Here is a 27127-nt window from a genome sequence, read left to right as displayed (position 1 = left end):
GTACAGAGGAGGACAGGAATAAAAGCCCAGCCTGGCAGGGGGGCGGGTGGGGGGGTGCTTCAGAGGGGGTCAGGTTGTAAATTTCACCCCAAGGTGCTGAGAGACACAGGAGTTCTGAGAGGGAGAGAATGAGCCGGCGTTTTTAATGGGCAAAGCATGGCATTAAAAAGTGTTGTTATGGGGCGCCTGGGTGGCTCAGTGGGTTAAAGCCTCTGCCTTCGGCTCAGGTCATGATCTCAGGGTCCTGGGATGGAGCCTCACCTTGGGCTCTCTGCTCAGCAGGGAGCCTGCTTCCTCCTCTCTCTGCCTGCTTCTCTGCCTACTTGTGATCTCTCTGTGTGTGAAATAAATTTAAAAATCTTTAAAAAAAAAAAGTGTTGTTATTCAAGTAAAATGGCCAATGTTTCTTTTAAGAGAGACTCTTAAATTCCAATTACTCCGCCCCAAAGACCAGTTGAGAATAACCCCAACTGGAGGGAATTAATTTCCTTAGGAATTTCCCTGTTACAAGATTAATGGAGCCCCCCTGCAGAGAAACAGTAAAACCGTAAGTACAGTAGATTTGCACCTGAAGGATACATATTTTAATTTCTGTTTTCAAGCTGGGAGAACATCTTCTCCAGCTACTATAAAAAGCATAAATGAGCACCCGCATGTCTGCTGAGAACCCACGAACATGGAGCTCCCCAGGAGGAGTCCGCACCTGGCTGGGGACGACCAGGAGTCCCCCCCCCTTCCCCCCACTCCCCGTGGGCTCACACGCACTGGTGGCCAGGGCTCCTAACCAGGGGCACAGTGACCACCGGTGGGTACAGGGCTGGAAAGGGCCCAAATAGCACACCTTCTAGAGAGCCCTGACGGGTGGGGACTGGAAGTGACCAAAATCCAGAGCAGAATCCCTGGGCCAGAATCTGTGAAATCCACCATAAACCCTGTGCCCCAGCCCTGCACTCACCCTGGCACCGCCCTCTCAAGAGACCACATCTCTGGACGCAGAATAGGGAGAACCAAAAGGTAGAGGGTCTGTGTCCTGACCTCCAGAGCCCTCCCAGGACATTCTCACCCCACTGTCCATCAGCTTTGGAGGCCCCTTCAAGATTGGGTCTTGCCGAGGGCGTTTCACAAACCATGTTGAAACATGCCAGCAGGTGGGATGTTCCAGCAGTCCCCGACAGTCAGGGACTATCCTGATGGGGAAGTGGCAACAGGCGGTGAGGCTTTGTCCGTCAACCCTTAGGAGCCCAGCCTTGGATCTTGGCACCAGCCGGCCAATTTGTTGTGTTCCTTTCCTTACTAGAAACTGCTTTTATTGGAAGAACTCTATGTATATGCTGGCTATAAACGTGGTTTATGCTGTCATAGCTAGATTTTTATTGGTTGTATTTTTGCTGCACTTGCTTGAAAAATAATTATTTTCAAAGAAAAGAAGAATTATATATCCAGTAAACTAAATAAGACTCATGTTTATTAGGGACCCCTGACAGCTCCTCAAACGTGAAAAAAGATTTCGAAGCAGTGAATGGACAATTTATGTGCAAGTTTATTTGTGAAACAGATTTCAAGACATACTTCATCTTGGCTGTGCCAATAAAAATACATTCCATTTCTTTTCAGACGTGTGTGTTATCTGATGGTTCCACAGCCATCTGGTTTCTCCTAAGATGTGACTACATGGGTAAGCATGTATCCACTCCCCTGATCTGGAACTGGGTTGAATGTTCTGGGTTTGCTACACACACACACACACACACACACACACACACACACACACACACGCATATCTCCTAAGGTGCTCTCTAGAGGAAATATATTTATAAGAAATGTACTCACATCTTAATCCAATTACTCCGACCTCCAAAAACACTTTAGTCGATAATTTTTAAATTCACATTTCATTATTTATAATTTATCAGGGAAAAAAGTCATCCTGAGAATTGACAGCCCATTTTCCATCCCCGGTGTAAATTCTAACTTCTCTCCCACGCAGGACTGGACCGGGCAGCGGGACCGGCTGCGGACGGCCTGCAGACTGTAGGGGGCATCAGCTGCCTCCTCAGGCTGGGCAAGGAGCATCCTTTGTCGGGTGGTCTCTGTATGCAACATCGAGAGGCCACCGTTCGGGATTTACACAAACTGATTTTGTGTCTGTAGGCACTCTGCTGATCCACTAAACACGGGCTTTTCCCCGACCCGCCAACTTCGAGCACCTTCCCGGGCCCTCCTCAGTTCAGTGGCCGACGCACCGGACACCCTGTTAGGTTCCAGAGTCTGTGCTGCACCGGCAACGCGCGCCCGTGCAGGGCTGGGGGAGAGGGAGGGTGCTGGCGGGGACCAGGCTGTCACTTGCATGCGCACACGCGTGTTTGTTTGCGGGTGTCATCGGGGCAGGTGGAGAGACCGGACACTGTTGATCGTGAGTGCTCGAAATCTCTGTGTGCCTATAGGCAGCTGCTTGTTGTCTTGGGTCCACTTTCCACATGGAAACAGTACTGCGTGTGCCGTGCGTGTCTGTGTAGGTGTTCTCTAAGGCCCTCTGCTGTGAATTCTCTGCTCCCATTTCTAATTCTTGCTTCAGTTCTGAGAAACGAAGGACACAGGTGAACTTGATTTGGTGTCACAAACAGCGTCGCTCATCAGTCAGAAGTAATTCTTTTTTTTTTTTTTTTTTTTTTTTTTTTTAGTCAGAAGTAATTCTTAAGGGAGTTAAGCTTTAACCAGGCGAGCTCCTTCGGGCTGTGTGGCTCCAGCACCTGAGGTCCGACCCAGGACCCTTCCAGACACTGGCTCCGCACCCGTGTCATCTCACGTGAACACGTGGGCCTCGGGTGCGCTGACCTTGGCATTCTCTGACGGTCTGCTTGGCACGGAGATGTGCGCGTGGCATGGCCGTCTGGAGCATCCAGTGGGCACCGTGCGTGGACGTGGCCCTTCCTACCTGTGGAAGGAGTTCAGGGTACAGAGGTCTGGGAAACACTGGAACACACACGCGCGTTCCATAAAGACAGATGTCCGCGCGCACAGCTCACAGTCCATCGTTGTTCTCGACACATGGCAGATGCCACCCCAGCCCGAGAAGCTGACCAGACTTTGGTTCAATCCCTGACCACAGCAGTCACTCCCTGGCCTCAATGCCTCGAAATTCGGCCACACACGCTTCCTGCACTTTCTAGTCTGTGAAAGAGAACCGTGACGTTTCCCCCGGTACAGGACGACGGGATACTAGGATTCTGCTTTCAGTCATCTGAAATGTGCATTCTTGGGCCTCTTCCAGGGCTGCTGTGTGAACGTTGGCCCGGCACGACGGCCCTCGCCGGAGTCCAGTGGGCCAGTCAGGGCGAAGTGTGCGGAGCTCAATGCACCCGCCCTTGGCCGGCCCGGGAGCCCCCCTCTTGTCAGCAGCGGTTCCCTGGGAAGTTCAGGGGCGCTGTCGGGGGTGGGGGCAAAGGAATGACGTAACTGCAGGTGCTGGGGACCAGCCCGGGTTTGCTCCGAATCCAGAAAGGGTTCGCGGCTGCACGGTCTCCACGCCGGCTGGCCCAGGTCGGATTTCGATGGCTGTGACAGTTTTCCTGCCACGTCGCTGCGGGCTTGAATTCCTTCCTCAGAACCAAACAAGCCAAAAAGAAAGGAGAAAAAGCGAACCACTGACATCTCCACGACGCACGGGCCCTGTTGCCCTGATGTGTATGTAACACAAACGAGGCAGCATTTCGGGGTCTCGTGACGCAGTAGCTGAGTTTGCGCCTCCAAGCACGCGTCCTTCTGGCCGAGGACAGCACTCCTTGGTAGTCCCTCCGTCGTCGGCCTACCTTAAGTCAGTAGCTATCACTCGTGTTCGTATGAAACATGCTTTATTATTTATTTAATATTTATTTAATGTTATTTGTTACTTATATAATGTTTAATTCATTATTCGATCAGAAGAAATAGCCCCTGAATCATTTCAGCCCCACCACCCACTTCAGACTTTCAAGGCAAGACACACATTCTTTTCTCAGTCCCATTGTGTTGAACCACGAAATGAATAACAGGAGGTACAGGGGAGAGTCTCCTTCGTTTGATAAGAGGAAGGGGCGTGGGGCCCCGGAAAGAGTAGCCCTTGATGCCCCCGGTCTGAGGGAGACAGAGGTGCTAAGCCCCATCTGGCAGGTTCTGCAGACCCTGAAGACAGCTCTGCCGGGTACCCAGCCTGGCAGAGGTCCGGCCGCAGCCGCCCTAGGGGCTGAGGTGGAAGAGGACAATGCTCTCTGGCATCCTTGGCCCCTTCGTGGGGGGACCCCTACCAATCCCACCTTGTATCCTGCTATGTTTTATGCCTATTGTCCCCGACTCTCCAGTCTTCTCTCAGGACTGGTCCAGACCAGGAGGGATGCTATCTGCCATTTGGATGAAATCCCAGTTTTCTAGTTTTGCACACACTTTTGTCCCTGAATCACAACAAGCCGAGAGGGACCCCTCTTCAGAGGCACAGCGGGTTTCCGGCCGCCCAGTGTTCTTTCCCCTTGAATCATCATTCCTGCACAGGACCGAGTTATTACTGGCCATAACCATATTTACCCCACAGAAATATGTCCTTTTACGTCAGCACGTAAATATGAAACGACAGTGTTCTAGAATACCTGGTCACTAACACAGCAGGATGAAGGCGAATTCCAAAGAATCCCAAGGCCTAGCCATGTCCTTCAAGAGAATGTTCTAAGCGACGGCCGTACAAATCTTTAACACTGTTTAGCAGTCTCTTCGGAGGGGCTCTGTCTCTTATTTACCGGGAGCTGTAGCATATGAGCTTCCATGCCTTTGCTTTTGTCTTAAAATTTCAAGTTGTATATAGTCAGGAAATACTGCATTCACTGGCAATCAATTTATTTTGATTGATATAAAGGGGTTAATAAAACCCCCCTTAGAAATAACAAGAAGGGGACAGCAATATATCTTTCTGGTGCCTTCTTTCCTGGAACATAAAGAGAGCAAGCTTCTTTACTTCTCCCTGATAAGTCTTCTCCTTTATTTTCTATACCTAGTGAGTCATTTATAACCCTTATTACTTCCAACCCACACACAGTCATATTTCCACATGCTGCCGGGGATCTCCTTGCTATGTCGTGAGAGCCGAGAGGCCAAAACACCCTATAATTTATATGAAAATACATGCCAAAATGGATTATCAAACATAACCACTGTGACTTCGTACACCCGCAAATAAAAGAAATTTAGGATGAAATATAAAACATCAAGCTAAAATTTCAATCTGTTGTTCAGACATAGCATAGCACAGAAAGTACACTGACGTCTGGCGCTTGACGAACATTACCAAGTGATTAGGAGCAGAGATAAGTTGAGATACAATTAATACTTCCATTCAAACAGAAAGCTATTATTGGTTTTAGAAGGCACAATTGTGGGTTATTAATATTTTTATTTATTCACAGTACCTGGGAAGAAAATGCAAAACGGCAGACCATGAAATGCTTGCCTTCTGTACGCGGCAAGTGTTTACACTCACATTCCAGGAGGGACTGGGACACGTGCCTTGCCCAGCATCATATACATGTCTCATTTGCACTGGTCATAAAGTCTGTCGATGTTACATAAGTATCCATTGCTGGTCATCCCCGAAGAGCACATTTACAGGAGCAGGAAATGATTTGGGGAACTGGCTTAGATCTCAGAAGTCTCCACACAGAGATATTATTTTGGAAGTTGAGATATGGTGGGTTTTTCTTTCTTTCTTTTTTTTTCCTTCTCCTCAATGAAGTATTCCTGGATCATTATAGAGACGGCATTTAGAGAACTCCTGCACCAAGTCTTGCCGTAAAGGAAAATACAGCCCCAGCTAAAACGGCATTGACACAAAACCACGACCCCCGGAAAAACAAAGGTGCGCTGATCTTCTGGACAGAAGTGCATCTCTCAGACCTGAATCCTCCAGGAATAAAGCCCCCCGTCCCCAGTGAGAGGCCCTTACAAGCTGCCCGTTCACTGTAGAGCTGAAGACCAAGCCTAACAACGAGGGCCAAGAGACAGGAAAGCTTGTCATTCCACTTAACGGTCCAGCGACAACAAATGTCGTCTGCTGATAGCAGGTCCGAAGAGGGGAGAGGCCAGGGCACCTCTCTAAGGCCTCCTGGCCTCGGCTGGAGCAGACACGACTCTGGTCACCTTGTGCTCTCATTCATTCACTGTCTTGACCCTGAATCCCCACCCTGGGCCCTGCCTGTGCTGGGCGCTGGGGACACAGAGAGAAAGACACTCTTAGAGCTTCCAGCGAACAGAGGGTCAGCCTCTGAGTTCACGGATAACAGAGTTGCACCTACTCAGAGAGCCTTCCACTTTGCGGGCAATGGAATGTTTCCGAGTGAGTGAACAGGTGCGCGCATGGACCTCAGTCACCCATCAGTACTGAGCCCTTGCAGTTCTGACTTTGCGATGTGTCCACTGATGGTCTCACCGGTAAGGCGGCTTCCTGTCATGACTGAGAGGACTTCCCTAGGCAGCACGTATTCCCTGTTAAGTCACCAAGAAAGAACCTTTGTCATATGCCCGCTCTATGCAGAAAGCATCCAAGACTGGAGGGACACAGTTGGGAAGATAAGGACAGCATGACAGAAAGGGGGTGGCTTCTGTGGAGGACCAGGCCAGTCCCCACAGGTGGAGGGGAGCTCCCATGGGAGTGATGGACAGCAGCTGGACTGCGAGCAATGAGGAGAAGGAGAGAGGCCAGGCGTGCACAGGGCCCCAGGTCAGGGAAGGGACCTGGAGGACCCAGACTGCTCGGAGAAGCGGCACACAGGGGCAGAGACCTGCCAGGTTCTCCGGGAGGAGAAGGCCCCCACCACCGACTCCCGTGCTCCAGCCACTTCTGGCACAGAAGCAGAGTGCAGAGTAAAGGGTACAACAGAGTTGTCCCTTGCAAAAGCCGCCTCTGGAGGGCTGCACTTTACAGCAGGGGGCCTAGAAACTGGGCTGCGGGACCAAGGCCCGTGGGGCGAACGGCAGACTAGAGCCCTTGGATAGGGCTGGGGTGTGTGGCTTGCTGGTTTGATCCAACTCACCTGGCTTTCTGGAAGACCCACCACTCAGTAAGGAGGCTCTTCACAGGAAGGAAAGGCGGAAACAGTAGGGGATCCAGACAGGGCCGTGTCAGAAGTCAGGGCCGCCCCCCCCCCCCCCCGGGCCTTCCGCAGCCCTGGGCACCACGGGCAAAGCGTCTGAGCCCCGGTTCTTCATCTGAGCACGAAGACGGCCCTGCAGCACTGCTCTGGGGTCCCCTGATGTCCGGGTGCCAAACGGACTGCTCTAGCCTCCAGCGCTCGCGTCCAGCCGTGGGCCTGTCCCTGGCCAGTGGAGCACGAGCACGCCGGTGGCGAGGGGTGTGTACGGGACCCCAACGGAAGAAGAGAAAACGAACACCTGGCGCCGAGTGTCCTGGAGGTGGGGAGCCAGGCTGTGGGTGAGCGGCGAGCAGGGCGGCTGCTTCAGGGCAGGGCGTGGGCCCAGCCCTTCTGAGGAGGGACAGATCAGTAGCCCTCTGAGCAACAAGAAACACGCCCTTGCAGCTTAGGGGGAAATGTTTCCAGGCAAAGAGGATGACCGGTATTGCTATAATAATATTTAAAAGCTGTGGATTTCAAAGAAAAATTATAAACCTATACAGGTGCCCAAGGAAGTGCTGGGAATTTCTTTTAATAAGAGGGCAAGAAGCAAAAGAAGGGACCTTTGTCGTTTATTAAATAGCTACTATGTGCCAATCTCTGTACTAGAGCTTTAACATGCAGTGTCTCTTTACATCCCAGCAAGATAAGCAGAGGTAACAATTTTTAGGAGGTCATTGGAGGGACCTTGAAAGGGGGGATGTTTAAGTCATTGGAGAATCAGACGTAGCTTTGCAACAAAACAGTTACTCAACCCCCTCCCAACAACACACACACACACACACACACACACACAGAGAGACACACACACACCCCTCCCTTGGCCAGGCTAAGCTGAGCATGTTTTTCTTTCTTGTTTTTTTATATGTATTTTATTTCTTTACTTCTAGAGGGAGAGCATGTGAGTCGGGGGGAAGGACAGAGGGAGAGGGAGAGAGAATCCCGAGCAGGCTCCATGTCCAGCACGAAGCCAGACATCGGGCTCGATCTCATGACCCTGAGATGATGACCTGGGCTGAAATCCAGAGTCAGACACCAGCTGAGCCCCCCAGGCGCCCCCGAGCATGTTTTCCAATAATCTGCAGCCACTCCTTGAAGCTCCCTCTTCCCGGAAGGCAGGTGACAGGAGGAAGCTATTGTATTCCTACTGTGCAGATGGAGAAACTGAGGCTCAGAAATGAACAGCTGCCCCGGTGCACATCACTCGTTAGGTTCTGCAGCCTTCGGCAAACCAAACTACCGCAAACGTCCAGTGCTCAGATGGGGACAGACCCAAGGTGGCCGGGCAGCTACAGTGAGCTGTGAGCTGACCATGCACTCCACATTGCGCGTCATGCCCGCCACTCAGCAGACAGTATCTCCCCCAAAATTCACAGCACCGCAATGAGGTAGGCACCTCTCTTAGCATCCCAATTTTATACCCTGAGAGTGACGGGGAATGAGAGGTTCAAGCACTCTGCCTGGGAGCTGGAGATGAGCAGGGTAGAAGCGGAACTCAGGTCACCTTCCTCCTGAGAGCCATTTCCCCGGAAGGCGGTGTGCAAGTGATGGTAAGCAGTGCACGGAAAAACACTTTTCTTTTATTATTTAGTATATTTACTTTATTATTGTAGTGAAATATACATAACATAACATTCACCATTTTAAACATTTTTAAGTGTACAGTTCAGTGGCTTCAGCGACCATCAACACCATCCATCCGTGTCTGGAACCGTTCCCATCTTTCTAAAGGGAAAGTCTGCACCCATGAACTACTAACACCCCAGACGCCTCCCCCAGCCCCTGGAAACCACTATCTGCCTGTCTCTGCGAGTCTGATTATCCCAGTACTTCATGGAAGTAGGGTTATCCTTTGTCTTTTGTGATGGGCTCATTTCGTGGAGCATAACGCCCTCGGGGTTCCATGTAGTAGCTGGTGTCAGAATGTCCTTTCTTGGGCACCTGGGGGGCTCAGAGGGTTAATGCCTCTGCCTTCGGCTCAGGTCATGATCTCAGGGTCCTGGGATTGAGCCCCGCCTCAGGCTCTCTGCTCAGCAGGGAACCATGCTCCCACCCCCCACCCCCCAACCCCCTCCTGCCTCTCTGCCTCTATCAAGTAAATAAATAAAATGTAAAAAAAAAAAAAAAGAGAGAGAGAAAGAGAGAATGTCCTTCCTAAAGGCTAAACAGTATTCCATTGTATGGGTGGACCGCATTTTATTCATCCGTTCATCTGTCTCTGGACACTTGGGTTCTTTCCACCTTTTTTTTTTTTTAAAGATTTTATTTATTTATTTGACAGACAGAGATCACAAGCAGGCAGAGAGGCAGGCAGAAAGAGAGAGAGGGAAGCAGGCTCCCCGCTGAGCAGAGAGCCCGATGCCGAACTTGATCCCAGGACCCTGAGACCATGACCTGAGCGGAAGGCAGAGGCTTCACCCACTGAGCCACCCAGGCGCCCCGGGTTCTTTCCACCTTTTGCTACTGTGTCTAGTGCTGCTGTGAACATGGGAGCTCGAGCCCCGGCTTTGTTATCTTGTGTTATGTACCCAGAAGTGGAGCAGAATCGTAATTTTATTCTTCATTTTTTGAGGAAATGCTATACTTTTTTTTAAAAATATTTTAAGTTTTTATTTAAATTCTAGCTAGTTCATATACAGTGGAATATTGGTTTCAGGACTAGAATATTGTGATTTATCACTTACCTACAACATCCACTGCTCATCCTAACAAGTGCCTCCTTAATGCCCATCCCCCATCTAGCCCATCCCCCACTCACCTTCTTCTGTCCAAAGTCAGTCTGTTCTCTAGGGCTAAGAGTCTCTTACGTTTGTTTCCCTCTCGGTTTTTCCTCCTTCCCTCAGAAGAGATGAACACATCTCTTTTGTTTCTCATATTCCGCATATCACTGAAATCATATGGTATTTGCCTTTCTCTGACCGACTTCACCATACTGTGTTTAATAGTGTTTAACATTCTCACCAGCAACACCCAAGGCTTCTAATTTCTCCACATTCTAGCCGACACTCGTGTTTTTATGATGGGCCTCCCAGTGGGTGTGAGGTGGTATCTCATTGTGCTTTGGGCTTCCACTCCCCACGATCAGTTGATGTTGTGCATCTCTACAAGTGGTTATTGGCCATCGTGTATCATTTTGAAGAGTTGTCTATGCAAGCCTTGGCCCGCTCTTTAATCAGGTTGTTTGTTTCTCTGATGTGGAATTGTAGGTGTTCTTTATGTATTCTAGATATCAACTCCTTATCAGAGACACGATTTGCCAATATTTAAACCAGTATTTTCGTGGGTTGCTTTATCACTGTTAATGGTGTCCTTTGATGTGCAGAAGTGTTTAATTTTGATATCGTCAAGTTTATGTATTTTTGTTATTGTTGACTCTGGTTTTGGAGTCATGTGCAAGAATCCGATGTCATGAGGATTTTCCAGGTTTTTTCTAATAGTTAATGTATTTGCTTTAAAATATTAAAATAGTGAGCCCTATAAACATCATATAACAGATGTTTTATATTATTTTTAGTTTAAAAAATTTACAATATTAATCTAAACAAATATACTAAGTAATAGCAGAGTTTTATGTACATATTGTAATTGACACCCAAATGATTGGTGTTTGGTAAACAGTGTATTACACTAAATTGTGATCTATTAAATATTTATTTCTGTACACAGTGTTTTAAAGAAAAAATTATTCACGACACGACATGAAGGTAAGGCAGACTTTATTCAGGGGGATCATTGTGACATTTTTTTTTTCTAACAGTTAATGTATTATGACAGTTATAGGAATTACTACATTGGAGTTTTGCAGCAGGGAAGAGTAGGATCAATTCCCAATACAGAGAAGAGTGGGAATTTACAGCCAAGGAGTGGGATCGGGGCAGGGGAAAGTTGGTGGGTGAAAAGTTACTAGGAGGAAACATCTGGGGTGAGGGGCAATTCTTTCTAAATCAACCTAATGGGATCCTTGCTGAAGGCAGGCCGGGTGATCAGACATCACCCAGGGGGATGTGGGGAATGAGGAGCCCCATCAGATACTGAGGCTGATCAGGCATCAAGGATCGGGGATTCTGGCAAACCAACTTAGCAAGATTCTTGCTTAAACTGGACAATGCAGAGACTGACGAGGAAGCCCGAAAGTCGGGGACTCGTTGAGAAGAGAGTTCAGGGGAGCCCGAGTGCAGTTTGGTCAAGGAGAGGGTCTGTCACTAGCTTGTAGGCTAAGCTACATGACCCTCATGACCCGACGGTTCACTCGGCACCTGGAAGAGCAGCCCCAAGTACAAAGACCAGTGATAAGAAACCAGACGACACAGCAGATCATTTCATCAAAACTGCAACACCAAGAAAAAAAGCTTTTAAAGTAGAGGGAGTCCTACAGCATCACGGTAGCACCTTATTTTCAATTCTGAAATGTGGTCCTACCAGTGAGTTCTTCCTACATTCTGGGCAAACTCAGGGAAACTGATACAAGACTAATGCTGTTATATGTCCCAGTTAGGGTGATTATTTCTGAACATTCCCACATTTTGCCACAGAAATACTGTGCTGGATTACAGGTGTCATCCCGGCCCCGCTGAAGGTGTTTCACACCGTATACATACGGCCCTTAAAAAAAATCCTGGCGATCAATTCCAAAACACACCTGGCCCCAAAGGGCCTCCGTTTGTTGCGCGACCGGCACAGAACGCCGCAGAACGAGGACTTGATACATACTCACACCGCAGCCTGGTGACCGCAATAGGGCCGGTTACCACGGTCACCTCACTTTCCACATCGAGTCTCCACAACTCAGCGTGTGCACCGCGGGCGCCCTGCGGTCCTCGCGGGGGAGAGCCCCGGGGTTGGGCCGGGGCCGTGCGCCGGCGGCGGCGCTATCGCCGCGGGACGAGCGGTGGGACGCACCGTTTCTGAGCATCTCGAGGGTCACTGGCCACGTCCCCTGCGAACCTCCCCGCGCCCTCCGGACGCCCGATTCACCGCCGCCTTCCGAGGGCGCGGACGGAGGCCGACGAGCCGGCGAGCTCGCCCAGCACCGCCGCGGGGAGCCGGGCGGGGGCTCATCCGGTCCCAGGGCGGGGCCTGCTTTCCCGCCCGCCGTCCTCACGCTGGCGCCACGGCCGCGGCGGCTCCGGAGCTGAGGTCGGGCAGGAGAGGTCGCGGCGCCCACGCACCCGGCCCCCGGCCCCCACCCCGTCCCGGCGCCCCGCCCTCCGCAGACCAGCTTTCCTCCCCGCTGGCCGCAGCCCAGTGACCCGCCGCCGCCGCCGGCCACTGCCCGAGGCCCGGCTCGGGCAGGAGCTGCTTAACAGGAGGGTCAGACGGCGCGCTCTGGGCGGGGGCCGCCTGCTCCCGACCCGGCTCCCGGAGGACGCGAGCGCGGCGGCGGGCTCAGCGCAGCGGCGGGCGGCGAGGCCTCCACTGTCCCTGTGCACAGCCCTGCAGCGGGCCGGGAAAGCCCCGCGCGGTCAACACCCGCCGGAGGCCCGGGGACAGCCCCAGGGCCGCCGCCGCCCGGAAGTGAGTCCAGCTCCTCGGGACTACAGTTCCCAGAGACCCGCTCCCTCGCCCAAGCGGATTGGCTCGCTGCGCCATCCATCAGCCACCAGCCGCAGGAAGACGGCGGCCGACGGCGCTGAACGACCAATCACAAGAGCGAGGAGGCGGGCGCTCTCCCGGCCGATCCGCCGCCGGTAGACCAGGCGTAGCAGGACGCTAAAGGAGTGGGTTCTTCGCAGTGGTCGGAGAGGTGACAGGCCGGCCCTCGAGAAATGGTGACCTGGGACAGAAGCGCCCTTTCGCTCAGAAGACGCAGGTCTTGGCTGCGCCGGCCCGCAGGCTCCGCGGGGCCAGCCCCTCCGGGTTTCGCCTCGCTCCCCGTCTCTCATTGGCTCCCCCGGGACACGTGGGGGAAGGAGGCGTGGACACAGCGGTTTGGGCCGGCGGCCGGCGCCCGGTGGAATGAGAGGCCCGCGGACTCGGGCCTGGGGCCGGATGGACACCCTGGTGCTGGGCCGGTGGCGACGGCGGAGGGCGGAAGAGCTTCAGGTTCCGGGGGACGCGGTGAGCCCCAGGGCCTGGGCGTGAGGACCGGGAGGGCGGAGTCCCTGGGCGTGCCCCTCTGGGCATTGTGGCTGCCCGGGGGCCTTCCCGGAGGCGGCCTGGCCGGGGTCGCGCCCGCGTCCGCGCCCTCCTGGCGGGCTGGGTGAGGCCAGGGCCGAGGGGCGGGGTCAGGGGCGGGGCCGCGGCGCTGCCCCGCCTCCGGGCTCCCCGGCCGCGCCTGCGCGGAGATGTAGGAGCCGCAAGCGGCTTGTTTGGCGCTGCGGGAAGGACGCGACCCAGTGTCCTTCGCAGTGTCCTGACCCGCGCGCCGGCTCGGGGTGTGCGCGCTGCTGCTCCTGAGTCACGCCCCCGCGTGCAGGCGCCGGGCTGGGCGGGTAGGGCTGCGGGGTGGAGGGCACGCCTGGGTGGAGCGCTTCGAGCGGAGCGAACGGGGCGAGGCGAGTGGCTGGTGGCGCGGGCCCCGATCAAGGTCCGGCGGGAGCTGGACCAGCGTGACCAGGCCTGCGGAGTCTGGAAGGGAAGCAGGAGGGGAGACAGGAATTCCTTAGCCTTTCCGGGAGCTGGAGGGAGTCCCGTGGGGCCGCAGCAGGGCTCTGACTTCCACGCCCGCTTGCGGATTCCCTGGCTCTCACCCCACCTCCTTGACGCGGGGCTTCCCGGCTCAGAGCACCCCGGAGCCGCCGGCAGCCCCGCAGCTGAATCCTGCGTCCTCTGCGCCTGCAGGCTTCATCAGCTTGGAGTCTGACGCCCGAGTAATGCAAGCCCTGCTTTCTCCGACGTTTTGCACAGCGTAACAGGAGTGGCTAGTCTCCTTCCCTGCACTGGCGTCCTCACCCCCACTGCCCGCCCACCAGGCCAGTGTCACCTACGCCCTGTCACAGAAGCACCGCACCTCCAGGGTCCATGTTGCCAGGGCACAGGTTCAGCTTCTGCAAGGGAGGCTTCAAACCACATTCGCTCCAACAAGGCGGAGGGGTGGGTGGATTGGGGACGGTAAGTACAGGGCTGGGACTGGGGCTGCCCATATCAGAGACACCCAGGGACCCAGATTGCTCCGGGCTCCGGCACTCCCCAGTGTGGTCCCCTTACTTGAGGTCAGCGCTGGGTCACCACGACAGTGCTCGCATTCCACACGCTGGAAGTAAATAGTAAAGTGACATGATCATACTGACATTTTACGAGCTTATTCTGGGAGCTCTGGGGAGAATGAAGGTTCTGGTGGTCAGAGTGATGGCAGGGAGGCAAGGAGTGTCTGGATTCCGGGAGGTGACAGGCTTGGATGGAGACGACCGTGAGGCAGTGAATGGGCTGGCTCCCAGGGCTGTGACTGGAGCACCGGGGTGGGCAGTGGTGCTGTTACTGAGAGAAGACTGGTGAGACTGGTGCGGATCTGCAGGAGGAAAGGAGCTGCGCCTCGGACAGGCTGCATTTTCCGTCTTCGGGACATTTAACAGAGGTTACAGGTACTGCTGCTCATTGAGTGGGTGCCAGGGGGTTCTCTGACGTTCACAATAACCTGTTACTGTTCCCAGATTACAAGGGAGGAAGCTGAGGTGCAGGGAGGTTAATGGGCTGGCTCGGGGATACACAGCTTGTAGGGAAGTAGGGCTTAGACCTCACTGTCTGCCTCCAGAGCCTGTCCTCTTAGCTATGGGGCTCTTTAGCCTCCTGTATGGGGCTTTGCAACAAAGTCCTTATTGATGGGAAAGGAAGAAAGGCTTAGAGGCGAAACCTCGAATGGTCTTTAAGACTGCGGTGCTGAAGTGACGTGCCCAGCTTGAGGCTGCTGTAAGCCCCGGCCGTTGCCCAGGAGTAGTGAGCTCAGTGTCTAACTGCCAGGGCGTGTATGGCCTCTTAATCCCATAAAGTCCTTGTTTATACTGTCGTGTGCCTTGGTCTTTGTCTAATAATTCAGATGGAGTTCAGTGAAGTACCCAAGTCCTTGCTCCATGTTTTCTCTTCTCTCTCTCTCTCTCTCACACGTGCCCCCTTCCAGAATTTGGTTCTGTGCAAAGTGCATTTCCTACCTCTGTTCACAGATTAGTGGTTCTACACCTTGTGCATCATGAGCACCAGTGGAGTTTAGAAACGGCAGCTCCCAGGACCCATCTCTGTAATAGCTTCACAAGCAGTTATCAGAGCCAGGGGCAGCCACCTCTGCTCATCCCCCGAGGGTCCTGACTGTGGGAAGGGTGCCTTATGAGGTCACAGGTGGAGCAGTTAAGTATCAGTAGGGCTATCATTTCTGTTAGGTTGACACGTTTGGAGCACCTGTTGTACAGCAAGCAGTATTCTAGGCTCTGCAGAAAGAAAAGGGAAATCCTTGTTAGATTGACCGTGAGACCTGGGGGCATCAGGTGCGTGGCTTGTTCAGGCCTCCCGCTCACGGCACAGTCACCGCACTACCTGTTCCAGAAGGAAAGCACATGCCCAGAACACCTCGAGTCGTGAATGCTCAGCCTGTACCATCCGTGAAGACGCTCCTTCCACATGACCTCTATAGAAAGCCAGTTCTCTGGGAGAGAAGCACCCAGAATGTCTCAGCTCACAATTGAATTGGTGTCTTTTCCGGTTTCCTTTGGGTTGATCCAAGATCCATTTTCCAGCTTTTGATTCCTAGGGAGGAGAGGCCGCTTCTCTCTTGTAATTTCTTTTGACTCTTGTCAGCGTCCTGTGGAATAACATAGCAGCGCGCAGTACCTCATTGGCTATTGACAGGTGTTTTGTTTATCACTTGTTTTTCTTTTGAAAAACATTTTTACCAGAGTATTTTTCTGGTATGTACTTTTTTTAGTGGAAGTGTAATGTACGTACAGTGTTATATTAGTTTCAGATATACAGTATAATTATTGGACGATTCTGTACATTACTCAGTGCTCGTCACAGTAGGTGTCCTCTTAGTCCCCTTTATCTTACGGGACCTCCCTGCCTGCCGCCTCTGTGACAACCACCCGTTTGTGCTCTTTATGTAAGAAGGTGTTTCGGGTCTCCTTTTGTTTGTTCTTTGTTCTGTTTCTTAAATTCCATCCATGCAAAAGCATATGGTATTTGTCTTTCGCTGGCTGACTTATTTCACTTAGGATGGTATCTTCTAGGTCAATCCGTGTTACAGATAGCAAGACCTCGTTCTTTTTTGCGGCTGGGTGATGTTCCGTTGTGTGTGTACTACATCTTCTTTATCCATTCATCTATGGATGGACGCTTGGGCTGCTTTCATATCTGGGCTTTTGTTGATGCTGCTGCTGTAAACATAGGGGTGCATGTATCTTTTTGCATTAGTGTTTCCATTTTCTTTGGGTAACTACCTGGTCGTGGGAATCACTGGATCATATATCGATTCTGTTTTTAATTTTTTGAGGAACTTCCATACTGCTGTCCGCAGTGGCTGCACCAGTTTGCATTCCCACCAGTGGTGGACGAGCGTCCCTTTTTTCCCATACCCTCACCAGCACTTGTTATGTCATGTGTTTTTTATTTTGACCATTCTGACAGGTGTAAGGTGATAGCTCATTGTAGTTGTGATTTGCATTTCTGTGTGTGATTAGTGATGTCGAGCGTCTTTTCATGTGTCTGTTGGCCGTTTGTATGTCTTCTTTGGGAAAATGTCTATTCACGTTTTGCCCATTTAATTGGATTATTTGGGTTTTTTGGTGTTGCGTTGTATGAGTTCTTTATATATTTTGGAAATTAACCCTTTATTGTATATATCACTTGCAAATATCTTCTCCCATTCACTAGGTTACCTTTTGTTTTATTGGTTCTTTCCTTTACTGTGCAGATCTTCTTATTTTGATGTAGACCCAATAGGTTATTTTTGCCTTTGTGACCCTTGCTCAGGAGACAGCATCTTCTTACTTGATGTCCAAAAGGTTGCTGCCTGTATTTTCTTCTAGGTTTTTTATGGTTTCAGGTCTCATGCTCAGGTCTTTCATCCATTCTGAATTTATTTTTGTATATGATGTCAGAACGTGGTCCAGTTTCATGGTTTCACATGTAGCTGTCCAGTTTTCCCAGCACCATTGGGTTGAAGAGGCTCTCTTTGCCCCATTGCATATGCCTCCTTTGTCATAGATTAATGGACCATATAATTGTGGCTGTATTTTTGGGTTCTCTAGTCTGTTCCATTGATGTCTGTGTCTGTTTTGGGGCCAGTTTCCTGCTGTTTTGATTCCTGCGGCTTTGTAGGATATCTTAGAGCCTGGGGTTGTGGTAGCTCCAGCTGTGTTCTTCTTCTTGAGATTGTTTTGGCTATTTCGGTCTTTTTTGGTTTCCTACAAATTTTAATATTATTTGTTTTAGTTCTGTAAAAAAATGTTCTTAGTATTTTGGTAAGGATTGCATTAAATTTGTAGATTGTTTTGGGTAGTATGGACATTTTAACAGTATTGGTTCTTCCAGTTCATGAGCATAGAATATCTTTCCATTGGTTTGTGTCTAATTTCTTTCTTTCTTTTTTTTTTAAAGATTTTATTTATTTATTTGACAGACAGAGATCACAAGGAAGCCAAGAGGCAGGCAGAGAGGGAGGAGGAAGCAGGCTCCCTGCTGAGTAGAGAGCCCGCCTGGGGCTGGGTCCCAGGACCCGGGGATCAGGACCCGAGCTGAAGGCAGAGGCTTTAACTCACTGAGCCACCCAGGCACGGCTCCTTTTTTTTTTTTTTTTTTTTTTTAAATGTACTTTTAGAAAAAGATTTTGTTTTTCTGTTTGTCAGAGAGAGAGAGTGAGCACGGACAGGGGAAGCAGCCGGCAGAGGGAGAAGCAGACTCCCCGCTGAGCAAGGAGCCCTATGTGGGGCTTGATCCCAGGACTTTGGGATCATGACTCGAGCCAAGGGCAGCCGCTTAACCCACTGAGCCACCCAGGTGCCCCTTTGTTGTCTTTAGTTTCTTTCATCAGTTTTACAGTTTTCAGAGTACAGGCTTTCCCCTCTGGTTCAGTTTATTCCTAGGTGTTTTATTAATTTTGGTGCAGTTATAAATGGGATTAATTTCTCTTTCTGGTACTTCCTTACTAGTGTATAGAAGTGCAACAGATTTGTGTATTTTGTATCCTGAGGCTTTACTGAGTATTTTTGATGCAACTGGGGGAGATTCTGATATGAATAAATTATAAAGTCCCATCTACCATTTTCACCAATCTCTGCAGCTTTCAGACCGGCCTTTGCTTGCCCTTGAACATGACGCAGTGAGTGCAGCGGGGTCAGCAAAACCGCCGATGGCCCACGGCTTTACCGGCCCTCCAGGAGCCCTGCGGTGTCCACCCGGGCAAGGTCCGCCGGTCCGCTGGGCCGCCGCGCCGGGGTCGCTCGTCGCTGTTCTCCCCGCCGCGAGGCCCTGACGGCGGCTGCGGCGCTGCCCGTGCGGTGCTCCTCGGCTCGCTCGTCCCCGGTCGGGCTCCGCGGCTCCCTGGCGGGCGTGAGCTCGGGCTCCGCGGGCCGCCCCTGCCGTCGGCGCCCCCGCCCCGCTTCCGGCCCCGCCTCCATCTCTCGCGCAGCCGCCGCAGTCGCCGCGATCCGCACGTGCCCTGGTGGCCCCGAAGCGTCGGCGTGAGGCGGTGGCCCGCGGGGCACCGGGGCTCGGGGTGTGGCGCCGGCGCGGAGCGGGGTCCCGCGGGCGCATCCCGGCGGACTGACACGGGCGCGTGTCAAGGAGGAAGCGGGGGAATCGCCGACACGTGCCGCCCCCGCTGCTCTCGGGGACGCTCCGCGCTCGGGGGATGGGACCCGGCGGGCGGGCGCCCCAGCATGCCCCGTTGTCGCCGTCGCCGGCCTGGCTGCGGCTCAGCCTGCGTCTGTCCTGCGGCGGTCACCGGAGCGAGGTCGGGAGGCGGCGACCCGTCGGCCCGCGTGGGGTGGTTCCTGGTGACCCGCGGCGCTGGGGCCGCAGCCCGGATGGAGAACCTCGCGTCACCCCCGCCACCGTGTCGCAGCTCACGCGTTCATGTCCCCCGGCCCGCCTTCCCCGCTCGGCTCCGTCCCTCGCAGCCGCCGCGCCCCTGCCCGCGCCTTCCCGCCCCTCCGTGGGGCGTCGCGCCCGCAGCGGGGCCTCCTTGCCGCTGGCGGCCGCTCCCCTGCGCGAACCCGCCCCTCGCCGTTTCCCGCGTTTCACTCCTCGGACCTCGCGTCGGTTGCGGTGAGGCTGCCGTGCGCAGTGCAGTACCGCGTTCGGAGCGGGCGCGGGCGGCTGGGGCTCCCGGAGTCCTCCGCAGCCGTGGAGCAGGGTCGCTGGTCTGTGCTGCCCGAGCCGCCGCGTCCCGCCGGAGAGGGCGCTGGTGAGTCCGCGTTCGCCGCGTTCCTGCCGGCAGCCTGGGGAGGGCGCTGGTGAGTCCGCCTCCCCTGCGGGCGGTGGGTGCCTCCAGGGGCGGTGCGGTTGGTGTCTCTGATTCTGATCTGCGCTTCCCGAGTGACCTGCTGGCGAACCGCTCTTCATGGGTCTTCTCATCATGGTCACTTTCTCCGTGAATTATTCAGAGCTTCTGCGCATATTTAAAAACAGATCTGTTTGGAATTTACGCACCACAAAGTTCACTCTTAAAGTGCAGAGGTCAGTCGCTTTACTCATTTGCAGAGCTCTGTAAACATCTCTGCCACCCAAATAAAGACCACGTTCATGACCAGAAAGAAACTGGGTTCCAGGGGGCGGTCACTGTCTTCCACCCTCCCCGGGCCTTAGCAGCTGTGACTGACCTTCTGTCCCTGTGGGTCCGTCTGTGCCCGACAGTTGGGACACACAGAATCACAGTGGTGCTCTGTCCCGACTGGCTCCTTTCACTCGGTCTAATCGCGTTTTTGAGGCTCACCCCCGCGGACACATGGATCCGTGTCTTCTCCCTTCCCGTTGCTGAGTGATGCTCCCCGATGCGGCTCTTGCCCACTTCACCCGTGCCCTGCACGACGGACGTGCGGGTCGTTGGTACTTCGAGACTTGACAGGACGCCGCTGTGAACATCCACACGCAAGTGTTTGTGTGCACGCGTGTTCTCGTGTCTCTTGGGCGGTTACTTCGCTGTGAATTGCTGGGTCGTGCGGTAGCCAGGGGCTTAACGTTCTGAGGAATGGCCCAAGTGTTTTCCGCAGCGTCTGTACCGTTTGGGTTCCCACCAGTACGGAATGAGGCTTCTGGTCTCTCCACACCTTGCCAGCGCTCCTTACCGTCTCTTTCTGACGGTAGCCATCAGGGAACTGCTCTCCCGTTGTGTTTCTCATCGGCATTTTTCTAATGACAAATGACGTCACATGTTTTTTCACGTACTTTCGGGCCTTTTGTATGTCTTTGTTGGGGATCACTATCAAGTCCTTTGCTCAGTTAAAAATTGTGTCGTCTTGTTGAATTGGAAGACTTCTCTATGTATTCTGGATGCATGTCTTCTAGCGTACAGATGACGTGTGAACATTTTCTCCAAGAATGTGGCTTGTCTTTATACTTTCTTAATGCTGCCTTTCAACGCCTGCAGAGTTTTCGATATTGATGAAGTACAGTCTGTTAACTTGGTTCTTTATAGATCATGTTTTTGTAGTCATATCTTAGAATTCTTTACCTAAGGTCACAGAGATCTTGTCCTATGTTCCCCTCTAAAATGTTTATGCTTTTCGCACTTATGTTTAGCTCTCCGATCCCTTTGTGTTAGAGTTTGTGTGTGGTGTGTAGGTAGGGCCCTAAGTTTCTCCTTTTGCACACGGACCTTGAATCGTGCCCATACCGTTTCTGATGAAGACTGTTGTCTTGGCGCTTTTGTCAAAGGTCAGTTCACCGTAAATGTACTGGTTTATTTCCGGGTTCTCTGTGCTGTTCCGTGGATCTGTATGTTTATCCCTATGCCAGTAACACACTGTTTGATTATGGTAGATCTTTTTAAGTTTATATTAACTTTTCAAATCTTTTTCATACATGGTTTGGTTTTTAGTGCTTCTTCGGTATTATTTTTCAGTCTCATCTCCCAGGTTAGACTGAAAGCCACCAAAGCCCCAGCTTTGTCCTTTCAGATCACCAGACTCCACACAAGCCAGTTCAGGTTTTTGGATTTTATTTCTCCCATCTCCAAAACAGAAATAGTTTCTTATCTTTCCTATGTCATGAGGTTGTTAAGAGGATCCAATGAAGTAACCAATGTGGAAACGTCCCTAAACTGTAGTTTTTTTTTTTTTTCTTCTTTTTAAAGATCTTATTTATTTATTTGACAGAGAGAGAGATCACAAGTAGGCAGAGAGGAAGGCAGAGAGAGGAGGAAGCAGGCTCCCTGCGGAGCAGAGAGCCGGATGCGGGGCTCGATCCCAGGACCCTGAGATCATGACCTGAGCCGAAGGCAGCGGCTTAATCCACTGAGCCACCCAGGCGCCCCCCTAAACTGTAGTTTTTATAACCGTGCGTGACCTTTATGAGTCCCAGCTGTGGTGGGTAAATTTGTATACCTGGTTTCCTAAGATCCTTCACTTTAATCAGGAGTGTGACTGTGGTTCATGGTGGACTTCGTAAATCTCGCGAGCCTGCACTTGATCCTTCGTAGGTCTAGCAAGTTCATTCCCATTTTTTACTTTAATTGGAAGTATGAGCATGGCTTTTTTTCCCCCCTCTGTTGCCTTCCTCTAGGTCACTAGCCCACTGGGAATTAAATTGTCACTCTTGCTTTTGACTGTGGTCTTAGACTGCTTCTCTTCCCTGAACCTCCCCGTGTCCCAGCCAGACGGGGTCGGGGTATGGGCTGGGAAGCCCACGTACGGCAGGCTGACGCGTCTTCCGGAAGTGGTCACAGCCGAGTAGAGCACAGCATCAAGATGTAAGATCCATGTGGTTAACGTTGCAGCGTGCCCTGAGAGTGTGGAGTGGAGAGGAGGAACCGTAGCTTCTGGTTTCCGCAGTTGACCCTGTGTCAGGTGTCACCATGCTCAATCTCCCAAGAAAGCGGACCTCCCGAGAGGACACATGACACCAGAGGTGAACATCCACACACGCCAGAGGGTTCCTGAAGGAGACCCTGGGCCTGGTGGAGCTGTTTTCCCTCCGACGCTCCACAGGCCTTGTTAATCTGGCTGTTCCCGCGTTAATGGTTCTGTGTTCAGGTTGGCGGACACCCACAGCTGCCTCTCCAGCGCAAGTGAACCTCTCTGCTGAACTATGCAGCCTCACTCCGCCACTGTTTCTGGTAACTAGGACTCAGTTAACCAGCGTTACACATTGCTAGTGCAAATGGTCTTTAGAAAAAAGTCATAAAAATGCCCACAGTATGTAGAGAATGAAAGATTAGATGCGTGTGTCGAGAGACTCACCCTTAACTGCCTTCTGAGTTCTAGTGGTTTACATCCGTATTCTGTGTATGCTTAGCTCGTGTGCTGGCGCGTGCATTAAAGATGCTTAATTCAGGCGTTTAATTTTTTAAGAATTAATCCATTTTCGGGGTGCCTGGGTGGCTTGGTTGGTTAAGCCTCTGCCTTTGGCCTGGGTCATGATCCCAGGGTCCTGGGATGGAGCCCCCCCATCCGGCTCCTTGCTCAGCGGGGAGCCTGCTTCCTCCTCTTTCTCTGCCTGCTACTCTGCCTGCTTGTGATCTCTCTCTCTTTGGCAAATGAATAAATAAAATCTAAAAAGGAAAAAAAAAAGAATCTATTTTCTTGCTGTGCAGATTGGGGAGAATACAGGGTGCTTTTTTGTTGACGTTTCAGGAAGTTGGCGTCTTTTTTTCCTCCACATCCCTCTGGGGCATGCGGCAGAGGAGCAGTTTCCAGAGGTGGCCCGGGGCTGTGCTCTCTGGGCTTGTGCCCCTCTTCTGGCTCACCAGTGTGTGCCAGGTGCGTCCTGAAGACATCCCCAGTCTGGTTTCTACACTCAGTCAAGTCGTGGAGCCTGTGACCCTCCTCCCCGCCCCGCGCCCTGCTCATCCAGCTGGGCCTCGTCACTTCTAATGAAGGAGAAAGTCCGCGGCAGCAAAGGTGGGCTCATGCTGCTCACCAGAGGGCACCTTGTTTTTGCCGACACCTGCCAGGGTTTTTGTTCTGTCATTGAAGCAGCACAGTACATATTTTATATTTTAATTTATGTGTCTTATCAGGTGTCTTCTCTTAACCAGTCGTGTTTGCAGTGTTCTCTGGTGAGGTTGCTATTCGATTGATACTCAATATTGCTAAGTAATGGGGTCTTTGTGTATACTCGGGATTTTAATTTTGTTTATACAGTGCAAGTGTCTTCGTAGTTGGGTGGTAAATCTTTGTTTGCCTCTATGAAGGCTGACATAGCCTCTCCAGGAGGGAGTAAAACAAACCCTGCAACACAATCCTAGAGTTAAATGTCTCCGCGGGCTTCATTTTCCTTTGGTGCAGGCCAATCCGTAATAACTGGACAATTGGCCAAGTAAGTGTCCAGGTCAATAGCGCATGCGGTCAGCTCTCAGTAATCTGCTATAAATAGCAGAAAACGTGAATAATTTAATCCACTCAGTTGGTCAGGAGCCCCCAAGCAGGTAACCCCCACATGCCCTAGAGGAGCCCAGCTCTTACCCACCAGCTATGTACCAGCATGACTCCCCCTTTCACCGGCTACTGGATGTGGAGACCCAATTCCCCAACTGCCTGACCCACTTAAAGAATGTCAGCTTGTCGCCACGGATGAGCACAAGGCTGCTGACTTAACGTGCCAGGTGTCACTTGACCCAGCACAGAAATGGTTCTGATGCACTTCCAGCGTTTGAGGGGTCATCCAGAAAGTATGAGTTCTAGGTCGGAGTCTCCCGCCCTTGCCTCCTTGCTTCCCTTTCTGGCCAGTCTGGTGTTACTCGGAAGAGAGCAGGGAACGACGCCGCTGCGCTGCCAGCCTGCTGCCGTGTTATGGACGGGGAGCGTGAAGCCCATGTATACAGTGATGTGGGCTTACTTTATATCAGCCCAGCTTGCAGGAGTAGACCAGTTTAACCCATTGTGTTTGTGCTGACAGTGTGAGGATTATGTCCCGAGTAACCCGAGACCCACGTCCTCGGTCTCCCGGGGTGTTCTCATCTGCCTTGGTCAGGGCGCAGAGGGCTGCGTTCTTTGCAAACATCTTGAGGGTGGTTAGTAGGATCACTGCAGTATTCGAGACAAGGAGGACTGGACGTACTCCGATAGACCAGAAGACCACACAGATGTCAAATTAAGGAGCCCTTCCGTGTAAAGAGGAACCTTCAGAGAGCACCAGGGCTGGGGCAGCCGCTTCACGCGGAGAAGACGCGGGGGCAGTGGAGGATGCCCACCTCTCTCGGACCAGCCACGCCACGGGGCCACTGCGCTTGTTCCAGCCGGTGGGTTTCTTCCTTGCACACGCACTGCGGAGCCACGGAGGGCAGCCATTCTGCTCTCCGCTGTGGGGGCCACTTGGCTTTGCAAGTGTCTTTTATGGTTTATTTTAAGAGGGGTACTGACCGTTTGGAAACTCTAGAGCGGGGTGTCTCAGATAGGAAGAGTCTGGAAAACATCTTGGGTGTGGGATAGCGAAAGCTGCAGGAATGGTGGGTTGGAGAGAGGAAACCTCTTGCGTCCCTGAGCGCGATCGGCAAACATCTGGACGGATGTTTGTCTCCTGCTGGAGCGACTGTTTATTTTATGTTGCTCAAGAGGGAAAAATTGGAATCAGTGGGTTGAGATCATGGGAAAACAATTTGGCTTAAATCAGGATTTCTGGAAGTGTGGTATACTTACCACCAGGGGTATGAGAGATTGTTTTCCCTTCACTTTTAAAAACTTTATTTCAGAGTAGTTACAGATTTACAGAAAGGGTCCCCCCAAATATAATGGAGAGAATTCAGGTATACCGTCAGTTAAACGACTTACGTAATGTTAGTACAGTGAGCGCACTGTGAAAAGTGAGGGGCTGCGAAGACGCCAGACCTTCTCCTGTCTCCCCTGTTTTCCCAGAACAGCCCTTCTCTGACCTGGGTAGAATCCAGGGTCCACACTGCATGTGGTTCTTGTGCTTCTCAGTCTCCTCGGATCTGTGGCACTAACCAGTGCTCACGACCTTGACACTTTCAATGGATGGTGGTCAGTTATTTTGTAGAGTGTCGCGCAGTCTGGGTTGTCTCATGTTTTCTGTGATTAACGAAGGCCACGCATTTGGCATGAAGACCACAGAGGTGACGCTCCGCCTTCTCAGTGCATCAGATCAGGGGTTCGCGGTGCCTGTCCTTATTGCTGGCGTTGACTTTGTCCCTCCGCGAAGGTGATTTCAACCACTGTGAAGTCACCATTTTTCTCTTTGTAATTAATGAAAACCTTGGAGGAGATGCTTTGAGGCTGTGCCAATATCCTATCTCTCCTTAAACTCTCGCCCAGTGATTTTTAGCATCTCCTGGTAAATCTTGTTTGCAATAACCTTCACTGTGGCATTTACTTAACGGTGGTTTTGTGTTTTCCTCATTCCTTTCCACTTGTTAATTAGAATTCCGCTGAAAAGGAGAGAGGATGTCTTCCCCTCATGATGTATTCATTTGTTGATGTCTGGTTAGACTCACAGGTATTTATTTTATTCTCGAGATTACGATCCAATGCTCTTGTTCCTTATTTTATTACCTAAGTTGTTCCGGCTTTGGCTGTTGGGAACTCCTTCAGGATGGCGTACCTTCGTCTTTTTGACGTGGCCTCATGCTTTTTCAAAAAACTTATTTGCGGTGACACGAAGTGTCTCAGGCTCATCTCATGCTTTGCCTGTTCAAGGCCTGATCCGACCCCTCTCCATGGAGCCTAGATTCCTTTAACAGGAGATGGTAGTTAGAAAGCAGTGTCTACGTGCTAGGTATAGCCTTGCCACCAGTAGGATGCCACCAGTCACAGCAGACACAGCTAGAAAGTGTACGTGTTGGCATGGGTGCGCGTCCTCGTGTGTAATTGCTCGTTCCCGTGCTTCATATTACGCGCATATCCACACAGCTGGGTTCCTCCGCTGCTGTCTGGATGCGTACTGAGAACTGCATTCATGCTGACTTCAGTCCAGATCCAGCATCCCTGGGTTCTTGTTCTTTTCTTTCTTTCTTTTTTTTTTAAAGGATTTATTTAGGAGGAGGAGGAGAAGGAGAGAGAGAATCTCAAGCAGACTCCACACCCAACATAGAGTCCGATGTGGGGCTTGATCTCATGACCCTGAGATCATGACCTGAGCCAAAATCAGGACTTGGATGCTCAGCGACTGAGCCACCCAGGCGCCCCACCACTGGGTTCTTTAACAGCCTCCTCCCTTCCCTTTCTTGTAACTTGTCTCTTCAACAGAGAGAAACCAGGCTCTCCTTATTCACAGTGTGTTTTCTTATTTATACAGTCCCAGTTTACCAATAAAATACTTTCAAAATTGCTCATCTCTGAGAACCAGATCCGTTAACTAGAGTCAATATTTGCATACAGCTCTTTTTTGTCCTGAGACTTAAAGAGTTTCTAGTGAAAATAGTATTTTCCAGAATTACTGAGGCTAGTTCCTCATTTCAGTGTGGCTCTGTTATCTGTTTGTAAGATAGTTTCATTTGCTATAATTTGTGTTCCATTTCGGTCTGACGTCCAGGTTGATTTCTTTTCGGGTATGTGAAGTGTTACTGCAGTTCTGTGACTAGAGCTTCGGAAGAATTTGCACCGTGTCTGCCCCCGCTGCATACCTCTCGTCCCCCTTTCTTCTTACCTTTTCCCATCTGCCATCCGTGGGAAAGCAATGTCTTTAGTTCCTGGTGTTCCCTCCCTGTCTTTCCTTTGTCCGGATGAGCAGGCGAGGTCAAGTGTTCGCAACCCCTACTTTTTTTTTCTCTTGTGTATAATTTATTTTATTTTATTTGCCAAAGATGTAGAGAACACAATTAACACGAGACAAGGAAGGGAAAATTCCATCTCTGAAAATAAGTCCAGTCAGTGATACATCTCCTGGCATTTACAGAAGTCCCTGATTAATTTTAAGTTCAGAGCCCTGAAAGCTGTATTTCT

At 51.7% G+C, this 27127-nt stretch overlaps 1 protein-coding gene and 1 long non-coding RNA gene across 2 annotated transcripts in view; one reads left to right on the top strand and one right to left on the bottom strand.

Moving 5' to 3' along the window:
* Positions 1-10850: 10850 nt before the first annotated feature.
* LOC123955193 lies at positions 10851-12185 on the bottom strand. Its single transcript, XR_006821222.1, has 2 exons — positions 12051-12185; positions 10851-11407 (listed from the first exon to the last, which is right to left on the bottom strand). It is a non-coding gene; the product is annotated as an uncharacterized LOC123955193 (long non-coding RNA).
* Positions 12186-12912: 727 nt separating this feature from the next.
* Positions 12913-27127, top strand: part of C13H10orf143 (chromosome 13 C10orf143 homolog) — a 41291-nt gene continuing 27076 nt past the window's right edge. The window contains exon 1 of the mRNA XM_046026922.1: positions 12913-13208. Within this exon, the coding sequence (XP_045882878.1) occupies positions 13107-13208 (102 nt within the window). The 5' untranslated portion in view covers positions 12913-13106. The remainder of the gene's footprint in view (positions 13209-27127) is intronic.

This window comes from Meles meles, chromosome 13 (genome assembly GCF_922984935.1).
Source record: "Meles meles chromosome 13, mMelMel3.1 paternal haplotype, whole genome shotgun sequence".
Classification (NCBI taxonomy): domain Eukaryota; kingdom Metazoa; phylum Chordata; class Mammalia; order Carnivora; family Mustelidae; genus Meles; species Meles meles.
This window is presented reverse-complemented; position numbering and strand designations above follow the sequence as displayed.